Source organism: Phaseolus vulgaris, chromosome 5, assembly GCF_000499845.2.
Source record: "Phaseolus vulgaris cultivar G19833 chromosome 5, P. vulgaris v2.0, whole genome shotgun sequence".
NCBI classification, from domain to species: Eukaryota; Viridiplantae; Streptophyta; class Magnoliopsida; order Fabales; family Fabaceae; genus Phaseolus; species Phaseolus vulgaris.
The window spans coordinates 29868339-29881218 of NC_023755.2; the positions used below are offsets into that span (position 1 = coordinate 29868339).

Consider the following 12880-nt stretch of genomic DNA (forward strand, 5'->3'; position numbering starts at 1 on the left):
TGTTTTTATTGGTTGTTCAAGGTAGACAAAAGGATATATTTTGTTGAATATTCAATCAAGAGAAATTTTTGTGTCTAGGGATGTTGTCTTTTATGAACATGTTTTTCCATACCAAAGGGTTCAAGATACTAGTAATGAAACTAACAGTCCTGATATTGATGATCAAATTTTGTTTGTTGAAGATCAATCTGTCTTAAGTCAGCCATCACAAGTCATTCTTGCACCTTGTGAAAATACACCTTGTGATAATGTTGAAAATTGCAGTGATAATAATTGTGAGCCACAAATTGAGGTTTCAGACGTAAATTGTTCCCATATAGACCAAAAACTCAATGAAAATCATGATATAGAACAAAGTTCTGAATCAGATCCATCTGTCCGAATGAGCACAAGAATAAAAAGATCACCCGAGTATTTAAAGGATTATCATTGTAATCTTAACGTTTCCAGTACATCTTCAAGAGTTAAATATCCTTTGAATTCGGTTTTGTCTTATAGCAATTTATCACCTTCTTACAAATCTTTTGTTATGTCTCTTTCTTCACATGTTGAGCCAAACACTTATTCTAAAGCTGTGAAACATGACTGTTGGAGAAAAGCTATACAATGTGAGATATTTGCTTTAGAGTCAAATCAAACTTGGGAGACTACTCTTCTGCCTAAGAACAAAGCTGCCATAGGTTGCAAATGGGTATTCAAAATAAAATATAAGGCTGATGGGACAATTGAAAGGTATAAAGCAAGGTTAGTGGCAAAGGGATATACACAAACAGAAGGCATTGACTACCTTGATACTTTCTCTCCAATAGCAAAGATGACCACCATAAGGTTGCTTCTTTCTTTAGCTTCTATTTATAATTGGGAATTGAAACAATTAGACATAAACAATGCCTTTTTACATGGAGATTTGAAAGAAGATGTATACATGGTTGTTCCTCCTGGATTGACTTCTATTCCACCAGGAAAAGTTTGTAAACTAAAAAAGGCTTTATATGGTCTTAAGCAAGCTAGCAGAGAATGGTTTGCCAAACTATCATCATTTTTGCTTTCTATGGGATATACTCAATCTATGAATGATCATTCCTTGTTCATTAATTCTTCTGAAGGATCTTTTACAACATTATTGGTATATGTGGATGATATAATATTGACAGGAAATGATAAAGAAGAGATTGCTCGAATCAAACAAGCCTTGAATCAGACATTCAAGATTAAAGATGTTGGGAATTTAAGATATTTTCTTGGTCTAGAAGTAGCAAGAAGTAAGACAGGAATAATGGTAAATCAAAGGAAATATGCATTGGAATTATTAACAGATGCAGGTCTTTAGGCCTGCAAACCTGCACTCACTCCTATTAATAATCATGAGAAATTCTCTTCTATTGGAAGTGTTCCTTTCACAGACATTCAAGCCTACAGAAGATTGATTGGAAGACTTATGTATCTCACTAATACCCGACCTGACATAACATTTTCTGTGCAACAACTTTCTCAATTTCTTGCTAAGCCTACAATTTCTCACAATAATGCAGCGATTAGAATTCTCAATTTCTCTTCCACTACCTCTGTTCTTCTGAAAGCCTTTTGTGATAGTGATTGGGGCACATGTAGTGATTCAAGACAATCAGTGACTAGTTTTAGTGTGTATCTTGGAAATCAAAGAAGCAAAAAGTTCTTGTGAAGCTTAATACAGGGCAATGGCCACTGTTACATGTGAAATTCAATGGCTAACTTATCTTCTTCAAGATTTCAAAGTTCCTTTTGAGCAACCGTCTCTTTTATACTGTGACAATGACTCAGCAAGATACATTGCAGCAAATCCAGTGTTTCACGAGCGTACAAAACATATAGAAATAGATTGTCACGTGGTCCGGGAAAAATTAAAGAAGGGTCTCATCCATTTGCTTCCCATTTCCACCACAGAGCAACTGGTTGATATTTATACCAAAGCTTTAAGTCCTCAATCTTTTAAGAATATTTGTTCCAAGCTGGGTCTCATCAATATTTGCTCCCCAGCTTGTGGCGGGTATTAAAGGATACGGATCCTAATATTAATTGGGTGTCTTTTATAATTATCAGTTGTTTCTCTTTATAGAGGAGAATAATTTGGTGTATTTTCTAATTATCAGTTGTTTTTCTTTATAGAGGTGAATAACCTTTATTTTGTCTTGTGTGTTATGATTCTAGTATTTAATTATTGATTCTTTTCCTCTTTAGTTAAACCTAGAATGAGTGTTGTACCGCCCTGGTAGTCGGAAGTGATGACGTGGCAGCAAGCTATTATGTAGGCGTGTTGAGCAGGGCCCATGGCTGGCAGAAGGGAAGGAAGTCGGGGGGCTCGTGTGGTCGCCAGTTATTAAGTTGGCGTGCTCTGATCTCTAGCATACCTAAATCGGCGGTCACCGGGTTTGAGATGAAGTCGCCGGATGCGAACCCAGACGACCTAGTGGTTAGAGATCGCCGAAACAAGGACATCGCCGAAGATGAAGTCGTCAGATAGTCATTTCCTAGCTAGCCAGAGGTTGAGGTTGGGAAACAGCTTACCTGAACATACACGGTGAAGCAAGTGAAGTAGATCATGAAGGCGGCCGGCGAGACCACAGGGAAGGTGTGTACGAAGGCACCCGAACTCGCCACGCAGAAGAGATCACGCTCCAAGGCAGCTAGGCGCTGAGTTGTTTCACGCGTAAGTAACTTAGCCAAAAGCCTGAAGAATAAGAAGTGGCGCCCAAGTAAAGGATGCTCCAGATGGTGACACGTATACAGCTGGATGCGAGCCACGTATCCAGATGTGTAATTGTCAGGAGAGAGAAAGTGCACAGGTATATAAGAGGTTCTAACGAACTTCTGAGGTACGCATGTTTAGATTACTTCTTTACGCTTGCGAGAACTTGAGTACGCTGAGAGAGAATTTTGGACGGTTCCTTAGAGTTCTTGAGTTTCTCTTAGTATTTGGTGGTTCAGTCGCTGACTTGGGCATCAGAGCGTGATCGGCCGCAGCAGCGCCGTTCTGTCTTTTGCAGGTTCTTGAGGTGAATCAAAGCGAAGGACCGAAGCTAACACGGTGCAGAAGTCGATCCAGATTTGACGAGGCAATGCTCCAGCGTCTTGGTCAACAGGCAGGATCATCAGGCGCCCACCGTGGGGCCGTGTAAAACTTGTTCCCATCCACAGCGTGAGTTCTTGGAAGTTTCTGCAGTTTCTGTGTGGTTGTGTGCTGGTGCAACCATTTTTTGCCGCTCATTCAAGCTTTGTTCGGTAGATTCGTGTTTTCCACCGTTCGTTTGAGTTCTTGTTCGGTGAGGTGAGGTTTTCCGCTGTTTATGCAAGTTTCAATCGGTGAAATCGAAGCTTCGACGTTCGTTCGGACTTTTCGACCGTTGAATCAGAGGTTTTGGTGGAAAAACTGAAGGTCTGTGGTGAAGTTGCGAGTTTCTGTGAAGGTTTGTTGTTGGGGTTGTGTTCTTGGAGTTCTTTGGAGTTTGCGAAGTTCTGACCGATTGATTGCTGGATCGATCGTTGCTGAAGGAGGTGTTGTTCGTCGCTCATTGTGATCTGTTAAGTTTTCATGAGAAGCAACCGTTCAAGTCCAGTTGCGCCCGTTGCTGCTGAAGGCGCCATGACTATGGCTCAGATGGTGGAGATTATGCGTGCGCTGCAGGCGAATGTGGAAGCCTCGCGCATAGAGCAGGCAGGATGCATGAGGACCTGGTCGCCGCTCAGGCCAGGAATGAAGAGCTCAGCAAAGTGACTGAGGAATTGCACCATGCTCTTCAGGAGCAGAGAGGGCGCCCAGTCGTTGAAGAGGTCGCGCCGTCGTCGCCACCTCGCGTTTTCCCCATGCCTTTTGCTCAGGCGATCACAGACACGCCTATCCCTGCGAGTGTGGTACCCGTGAAGGCTGTTTTCACCGGCGTGGAGGATCCTGAGGCACATCTCACCACGTTCCACACGCAGATGATGTTGTCAGGAGGCTCGGATGCTGTGTATTGCAAGATGTTTGTGAGCACGCTCCAGGGAACAGTGTTGGAATGGTTTGTGAGCCTGCCTACTGGCCACATAACCAATTTCCAGCAGTTTTCGAAGCTTTTCGTCGAGCAGTACATAGTGAACAAGGCGCCGCCTCGGGTGTCTTATGACCTGTTCGACATAAGGCAGTATCAGGGAGAGTCCCTCAGGGACTACTTGAATCGTTTTGGGGCGCAGATGGTCCGCTCGCCAGCCAAGGACGAAGAGATGTTGGTCTACGCCTTCAAAAAGGGCGTGCTGCCGGGACATTTCTGCGAAGCGCTAATCAGGGCTCACCCCGCCACATTTGTTGAGGTTAGGCGACTTGCGGTGGCCCACATCGCCGATGAGAGCGAGGTCGCCGAGAAGAGAGGGAGCGTGGCCCCCGCCAGGCCACGTGCCCAGACCAGGATCCAGCCACAGAGGGTGCTGGAGGCAGCAGCGGCCAAGAGGGATCAAAGGACCCGCCATCCTTACGATCCAAGAAAAAACAAAGGCAGGGGCCCAGGGCGCCCCAGGGAGTACAATCGCCCGCCAAAGCATAAGTTTGTCATGGGGCTGGCGGACCTGATCGCCATCCCCAACATAGCAGTCAGGCTAAAGGCGCCCGAGAAGGTGGGCGACAAGGTGTTGGGACCAAAGCCAGACGCCTGGTGCGAATTCCACCAGGGTTTTGGCCACACCGTGGACTCGTGTTTGGCGTTAGGATACCAGCTCGACGACCTGGTCAAGAGCGGGTTCCTCAACGATTATCTGCTGGATAGAAGGACGGGGGGCGCGTCGAGCTCCCATCCGGCGGGTGGTGAGGCTCAGCAGCACGAAATGCCCACTCACGGGGAAATCCACACCATCGCGGGAGGTTTCTCGGGTGGTGGATGCACCGCGTCGCAGAGGAAGAAGTATGCGAGGTCGGTGATGTCAGTGGACATGTTCGAGGACCACTCGCCAGATATGGACATCACGTTCACAAGGGAAGATCTCAGGGACGTTGTGCCTCATGACAACGATCCAATTGTCATCTCGCTTGTTACGGCGGGAAGGAAGGTCCACAGGGTTCTGGTGGACCAAGGAAGCTCGGCAGATGTGATGTTCTGACCGACTTTCACACAGTTGCAGTTGCCCCTTGACCAACTGAGGCCCTATGGAGGGTGCTTGTATGGCTTCACTGGCGATCAGGTGGAGGTCAGGGGGTATATAGAGTTAAGAACTATATTCATGGATGAGGCGGGCTCGAGAACGAAGAAAATCAAGTACCTCGTCGTGAATGCTCCCTCAGCATATAACATTCTGTTGGGCAGACCAACGCTCAACAGAATAGGAGTTGTGCCTTCAACCAGGCACATGAAGGTGAAGTTGCCATCGATGGAAGGGGTGGTGATCACCATCAAATATGACCAGAAGGAAGCGAAGAAGTGCTATGAGAATAGCCTGAAAAACAAGAGGTCAGTGAGTTACATCACAACGACGCCGCCTCCCGGTGTGAAGCCCAAGCCAGTAGAGTGGCGAGTTGTTGGTGCGGTGATGGAGGTGGCCGCCGGGGGCGACGTCGCAATGATGGATGTTGAGGCTGAGGGAGAGAACGCCGAGCGGGAAGAAGAGGCGAGGAACCGCCCAGAGGAAGCGAGGGAGCTGGGAATCGCCAAGGCGGTGATCGCCAGGGAAGCTAGACCCAAACCCGTCGAGGAATGGCTCGAAAGGGAGATCGGGGGGATGGTCTTCAAGTTGGGAAGATCCTTGGAGGCTGAGCTCCAAGACCAGATTGCCAAGGTGATAGAGCGGCATCTGGATGCTTTCGCATGGTCTGCTTCAGACATGCCAGGAATTGACCCCGACTTCTTATGCCACCATCTAGCAATGGACAATCAGGTCAGACCAGTGCGACAGAGAAGAAGGAAGTTCAACGAGGAGAGAAGGCAGGCGATCAGGGATGAAACCCAGAAGCTCCTCGCTGCAGGCCATATCAGGGAAGTCCAGTACCCTGAGTGGCTGGCCAATGTCGTGCTGGTGAAGAAAAGCAATGGGAAGTGGCGCATGTGCGTCGATTTCACTGACCTGAACAAGGCTTGCCCAAAGGATTCGTATCCTCTGCCAAGCATAGACGCCCTGGTGGACAGTGCTGCAGGGTGTAAGTTGCTGAGTTTCCTGGACGCCTTCTCGGGGTACAACCAGATAAAGATGCATCCCATGGATGAAGAGAAGACCGCCTTCATGACCGAGAGATCGTGCTACTGCTACAAGGTGATGCCCTTTGGGCTGAAGAACGCGGGGGCCACGTACCAGAGGTTGATGGATCGGGTACTTGCACCGATGCTGGGGAGGAATGTGCAAGCGTACGTAGATGACATGGTCGTGACCTCACTGGAGAAGAGCAAGCACATCGCGGACTTGGAGGAGTTGTTCACCACAATCGCCAAGTTCAGATTAAAGCTGAACCCTGAGAAGTGCATTTTTGGCGTAGAGGCAGGGAAGTTCCTGGGATTTCTCTTAACTGAAAGAGGAATAGAAGCCAATCCTGATAAGTGTGCTGCCATCTTGGCGATGAGGAGCCCGACTACCGTGAAGGAAGTGCAGCAACTTACAGGTCGGATGGCCGCCCTGTCTCGTTTCGTATCAGCTAGCGGGGAGAAGGGTCATCCGTACTTTCAGTGTTTAAGGCGAAACAACAAGTTTGCCTAGACGAAGGAGTGTGAAAAGGCCTTCGTCAAGCTCAAAGAGTACCTGGCGAGCCCGCCGGTTTTGTGCAAACCGCTGGTGGGAACCCCTCTCAGGTTGTATTTTGCAGTGACTGAGAGGGCGGTAAGTGCGGTGCTCGCCCAAGACCAGGACCAGGCTCAAAAGCCTATTTATTTCGTCAGCAAAGTGCTGTAGGGCCCGGAGGTGAGGTATCAGGCCTTGGAGAAAGCCGCGCTAGCTGTGGTATTTTCGGCGAGGAGGTTGCGCCACTATTTTCACAGTTTTACAATACTGGTGATGACCGACTTGCCCATCCAGAAGGTTCTGAAGAAGCCCGATGTAGCTGGGAGGATGGTGAAGTGGGCGGTGGAGCTGTCGGAGTTCGATATCAAGTATGAGCCCCGAGGTCCGATCAAGGGGCAGATTTTCGCTGATTTCGTGGTCGAACTCTCTTCAGAAGCAGCACGAGTTGAGGGGGATGATTTCCGTTAGGTGCTCTCGGTGGACGGATCATCAAACCAGCAGGGTAGCGGTGCTGGAGTCATCTTGGAAGGGCCCAACGGTGTGCTGATTGAGCAATCCCTGAGGTTTGCCTTCAAAGCGAGCAACAATCAAGCAGAGTATGAGGCGCTGATCGCCAGAATCTTGCTGGCCAAGGAGATGGGAGCTAGGGTGCTGATGGCTAAGAGTGACTCACTGCTGGTCACGGGACAAGTAACAGGCGAGTTCCAGGCCAAGGATCCATAAATAGCGGCTTACCTGGAGTATGTGCAGGAGTTGAAGAGTTCCTTTGTCTCCTTTGAAGTGGTGCATGTGCCCAGAGAGCAGAATGCCCGAGCTGACTTACTAGCTAAGCTCGCCAGTTCGGGCAAGGGGGGTAGGCAGAGGACGATGATCCAAGAAACTCTAAAGACGCCTAGAGCATTTGTGGCAAATCACCTGGTTCTTCAAATAAGCAAGTCGACGGAGAAAACGGCGAGGAGTCACAGGTCTCTGACTCAGGAGACCTTGAGATCGCCGAGAATAAGAGCATGTCAGGGAGAGAGGGTGAACATGACGCAGGTATGCGCTACACATGAGCCAGACACGTGGATAACGCAGTACCAGCGATGCCAGGCATATGGCCTTCTCCCGCTAGATCCGACGGAGGCTAGGAAGATAAAGAAGAATTCTAGCAAGTTCACAATGATTGATGGCGAGTTGTATAGGTTTGGGTTCACACACCCACTCCTGGAATGTGTGCACGGAGAGAAATGTACAAGAATCATGGCCGAGCTCCATGAAGGGATATGTGGAAGCCATGTCGGGGGTCGAGCTCTGGCCGCAAGAACCCTCCGTGCAGGTTACTATTGGCCTACAATGAGAGAGGACTGCAAGAAGTACGCACAGTGTTGCAAGCAATGTCAGCAGCATGCCGATTGGCACAAGGCGCCTCCCGAGGAGTTGAAGTCGATTTACAGCCCTTGGCCGTTTCATACATGGGGGATCGACATTCTGGGACCTTTTCCATTGGCAATCAGGCAGATGAAGTACTTGGTGGTGGCAATTGAATATTTCACCAAGTGGATCGAAGCAGAACCAGTGGCCCAGATCACCGCGCACAAGATCGAGAGCTTCGTGTGGAAGAACATCGTGTGCCGATTTGGTGTGCCTAAGCGCCTGGGGTCAGACAGCGGGACTCAGTTTGCAAGTCACCTGTTGAAAAAGCTGTGCGAAGGGGTGAGAATTCAACAAGTATTTGCATCCGTCGAGCACCCTCAGACAAATGGCCAAGTAGAGTCCGCCAATCGGGTGTTGCTAAGAGGCTTGAAGAGAAGGCTAGAGAAAGCCAAGGGATCGTGGGCTGAGGAAGTACCCCGTATAGTTTGGGCGTACCACACCACCGAGCAGTCAGGAACCCATGAGACCCCATTTAGCTTGGTCTATGGATGCGACGCAATGATTCCAGTAGAAATCCAGGAGAGCTCGCCGAGATTCCAGAACTTTGTAGCAGAAGACTCGAATGAGGAAAGAAGGCTGAATCTGGATTTGCTGGATGAGGTCAGGGAGGAGGCGAGAGTAAAAGCCGAGGCAGTGAAAAGAAGGATTGAACGAAGGTATAACTCGAAGGTGATGCCAAGGCAGTTTAAAGAAGGCGACCTGGTGATGAGGAAGGCCCACCAGTACGAGATGGAGAACAAGTTGTCGCCTAAGTGGACGGGACCGTTCAGGATAACCAAGGCGCTCGGGAACGGCGCCTACCGCTTAGAAACGTTGGAAGGAGAGGCGATTCCTCGCACTTGGAACGCCACGCACCTCAAGTTATATTACAGTTAAAAGCTTTGTAAGTAAAAACAAACACGAAGAGTTGGCAAGCTTTCTGTTGAAACAGTTTGAAGGGGGCACTCTTTTTTCCCTAAGGAGGGTTTTTAATGAGGCCACCCAATAAAGAAGAGTTTTTCAAAGTTTAAAGTGTTTTAGATTGCATGCTTATCGTTAGTGCGAAAGTTTTGAAAAAAGACCTTGTCACTCGTATGTGATTTAAGGCAAGTTGAAGTTATGTTGCATGTTTTCTAAAAGTTAAAAGTCCCCATCGCTTTTCGGTGATTGGTGGCATCAGTTAAAGTTAAAAGTCCTCATCGTCTTTCGGCGATCAAAGGCACCAGCAACGTTTTAAAGACCTCAACGCCCTCGCGCGTCCTGAGGCGAGAAAGAGATAAAGACCTCCTCGTCATCGAGCGAGTGCAGGCGAGAAAGAGAAAAAGTCCTCAGTGCCTCCCAGGGAGAGAAGATGTAGCCCCTGGGGCAATGTAGAGGCACCAGTGAAAATTCCTCAGTGCCTCCAGGGGAGAGAAGATGTAGCCCTTGGGGCAATGTAGAGGCACCAATAAAAAGTCCTCAGTGCCTCCTGGGGAGAGAAGATGTAGTCCCTGGGGCAATGTAGAGGCACGAGATAAAAGACCTTCTCGCCGTCGAGCGAGTTCAGGCAAGATAAAATCCTTCTCGTCTCGAACGAGTTCAGGTACAGTGTGAAGGGTGGAAGAAGTTTAAAGGATAGCTAAGGTAGGTTCGAAGAGAACGCCTAGCTATCCGGCTTACTGTTCTGAAACTCAGGGAAGGTAGAGAAGGGTCCGAAAGGCGCCTCTACCGTCAGATGAGGGAACAATGGCCAAGTTATGAAAGCAAGAGGAAGCCGGTATCGCCAAGACTCTTTGGCGATCAGAAGAAATTCAAGCGATGGCAAGAGTAAAAGGCCCGTGTTGATGGAGCAGATCAGGTGAACTATGTCTTAAACTATCAGTTGGATTGAAGCTTGCTGTTTAGTAAGTAGTTTCACGCTGAAGTTCATTGCCTTAAGTTCACAAGTTATTAGAATGCTATCGTTCGAAAGTTGATAGTTTAAAGTAGTAAGTGAACAGTTGCGCTCGCAGAATTGCTAAGTCAATTTCGTTTAAGCGATTTTTTACAAGGAAAAGCAGGGCAAACAAGAGAAATCGTATGAAGAAGCATGAAAATCTATGATAAAAGTGGCATCAGTTCAAATACAAAGAAAGAGAGTTATTACAAAGTTTGTACAAAGCAAATAGGCAGATAAGTGATGGAGGGAAGCAGCTAATCTTCAGAAGGAACGATCTTCCCATCCACCACTTCGTTGCATATTGACACCATGGAGAGGTCCAGATCGGGATACTGGCAGGCAAATTGCTCCAGGGCGGCGTCAAACCCAGCGGCGAGGACTTGGGCGGAGCTCAGCTCAAGATCTTCATTTTGTTGCTTGAGCCCCTCGGTTTGCTGCTTCAACTCGTCAGCTCGCTTCTTCAGTTCCTCAGTTTCCCTGCGAGTCTGAGCGAGGTCTTCAGCAACCTTCTTGTTTTCCTCCCGCGCCTGGGCCAGCTATGCAGCGATCTTTGCATTCTCCTCCCTGGCTTCGGCGAGCTCAGCCACGACGTCATCCCTCTCCTTCTCAACTTTTCCCAAGAGAACCTCCCGATCGACCGACCTCTTCTCAAGGTTCTCTACCTTGGCTGCATCCGCTTTGATTGATGCCTCCAGGTCAGCCACCTTGAGACGGTAGGGAACCAGCTTGCTCTCCAGCTCGATCTTCTCTTGAGCTAGGAGGTGTAACTTCTGCCACAGATCGGTGGCCTCCTTACGCGCCACCCTCAGCTCGGTGCTCATGGCGTCCTCCACCCTTGAGTGTTCGATTTCCGCCATCATAAGGTTGCAAGATAACTTCTCCGCCTCGATTCTTATCAGGCGATTCTCCTCTTCGAGTGTGGAGATATCGTCCTGAAGTTTCTTGTTGGAGCTCTCCACAGCCTTTGATATGATAGAGGGGAGGTCCTCTGCCATCATTTTAAGCCTAGCTGTGAAGGGCCCCCAGATTCCTTTGACCGCAAGGGGAAGGTTTGCAACCGCTGTTGGTGGAGGCGCTGAAGGAGCCTGGTGCTGGCTCTCACCACCGCCCTCTTGGATTGGTTGTTGAGTTTGGGCTTCTTGGCGTGGTGGTGACGTGGGGGACTCGGTGACGATTATTGGCGAGTTATGAGCGCCTTCATCCCCACCTGGCGCAGCTTCGGCGATTGAGGCAGTTGAAGGAGGACCCTCTCCAGCGGATACGAAAGGCGTGGAGGCACTCGGAGGGTTCTCCATGAAGTTGGGCTCGTTAGCCTCAACCGCAAGAAGTGCAGCCGCCAAAGGTACTGCTTGGACTGGCGGTGTTGGAGCTGGGGGAGAAGGCGGTGTTGGTGTTGGAAGGGAAGGTGGAGCAGGTGGTGAAGAAGGTGTCACCCTTCTCCTTTTGGTGATGAGGCCATCCTCAGTTGCCTCATCGTCCTCTTCTTCATCTTCTTGGACCACTTGAGGAGTTTTCCTCTTTGGTTTCCTCAAGATGAGTTTCTTTCGTTGAGGAGCGGGCAGTGCCTCTGGAGGAGTTGGGCCTTGAGGGGGCGACTTGCCCTGAGCAGCGGCGATCTCCACCACCGAGTTTGGCACGGTTTGAGAACCCGATGCCAATTTATGGGTTCGGGCGAGCGCCCTCAATTCAGCTAGCTTGCCTTTGCCCAGCATGAGATCTACACAGTGCAAAAGTATACAAGTAAGCTCAAAGACAAAGGTAAAGTATATAAGTACATGTGCAAACGAGACAAGTAAATGGTACAGGAAATAAAAACCAGGTCTAGTGTGCAACCAGCAGGACGCCCAATAACAGGTAACAGAGATGCAGCACAAAATAAAACCTAAAGGTCGAAGTAAGTGCTAACCTATGTGAGCTTCGAGTTGGCTCTCGAGGAACTTGAAGGTGATTATTGCAGAGGTGGGAAAGGTAATATTAGCGGCTGCTACGCTCTTCCAGAAGAGGCATAGATCCTTGTCCAGCTCGCCCATGTTGTCAGGACTTCTAGGCCTTCTGAAGCTTCCCTTGGAGTCCTTATTTCCCTTGTTTACCCAGTACAAGGGAAAACCGTCGAGCAGCGAAGGGTCTTGGTCATTCTGGCGCACTTGGACGAATTTTCCCTTCCAATCTTTGTAAGATTGCTGGAAGATCGAAAGGATCGACCTCCTAGCAATTTCGTTCAGGCTCACCCAAAGGCGATCTCCAGGATTTTTGGCCTCGAACAGGAAAAGAAATACATCTACCGAGGCCGGTAGTCCCAAGTGCGCGCACATAATTTGAAACGCCCGCACGAAGGCCCAGCTGTTGGGATGAAGCTGGGCGGCGGCGATGTCGAGCTCGGTTAGGAGTTCCCGTTCAAAACAGGTGAGGGGAAACCTGAGTTTCACCTTCTTGAAGAGGGTAGTATACACGAAGCAGAACAGGTCGCCGTCGTTCCCCTTGTCATCCGCGTAGATCGGCACGTCAGGAGGGCAAGACAGCACCATCAGTTTATCATCATGTTCCTTGTGGAACGAGAGGTTGGGCTCGTCCCCTTTCTTCAGCCGTAGCACCGCCAGTGCAGAGTTCACTGAAGAAGTCTCCTTCAGCAGAGTTGAGGTGGCCCATGGGTATAGTTTCTTGTAGTTTGGAGAGGGGATGGAGGCTCCTCCGGCGACTGGTGGAGTTGCCTGAGCAAGGTTGGGGCGAGAGGTTGCAGGCCTCTCAGCCTGGGAAGAGGGAGCACCAGGTGCTCGCGGTGGGTTATGCGCTTGGGATGGAGGGTTTCGCGACGAAGGAGGAGGATTCGCGGTGGTCTTTGTACGAGCCATCGCGGGAACTGCA

The 12880-nt window shown here is 49.3% G+C and overlaps 1 protein-coding gene across 1 annotated transcript; it reads right to left on the reverse strand.

Moving 5' to 3' along the window:
* Nucleotides 1-10554: 10554 nt before the first annotated feature.
* Nucleotides 10555-11013, reverse strand: LOC137834278 (filament-like plant protein 1). Its single transcript, XM_068642341.1, has one exon. It carries the CDS (start codon nucleotides 11011-11013, stop codon nucleotides 10555-10557), a length of 459 nt encoding a protein of 152 aa, XP_068498442.1.
* Between the last annotated feature and the right edge of the window lie 1867 nt (nucleotides 11014-12880).

Coding starts and splice junctions, on each gene's coding strand:
- LOC137834278 (XM_068642341.1), bottom strand. CDS start 11,013: ATGGCAGAGGACCTCCCCTCTATCATATCAAAGGCTGTGGAGAGCTCC.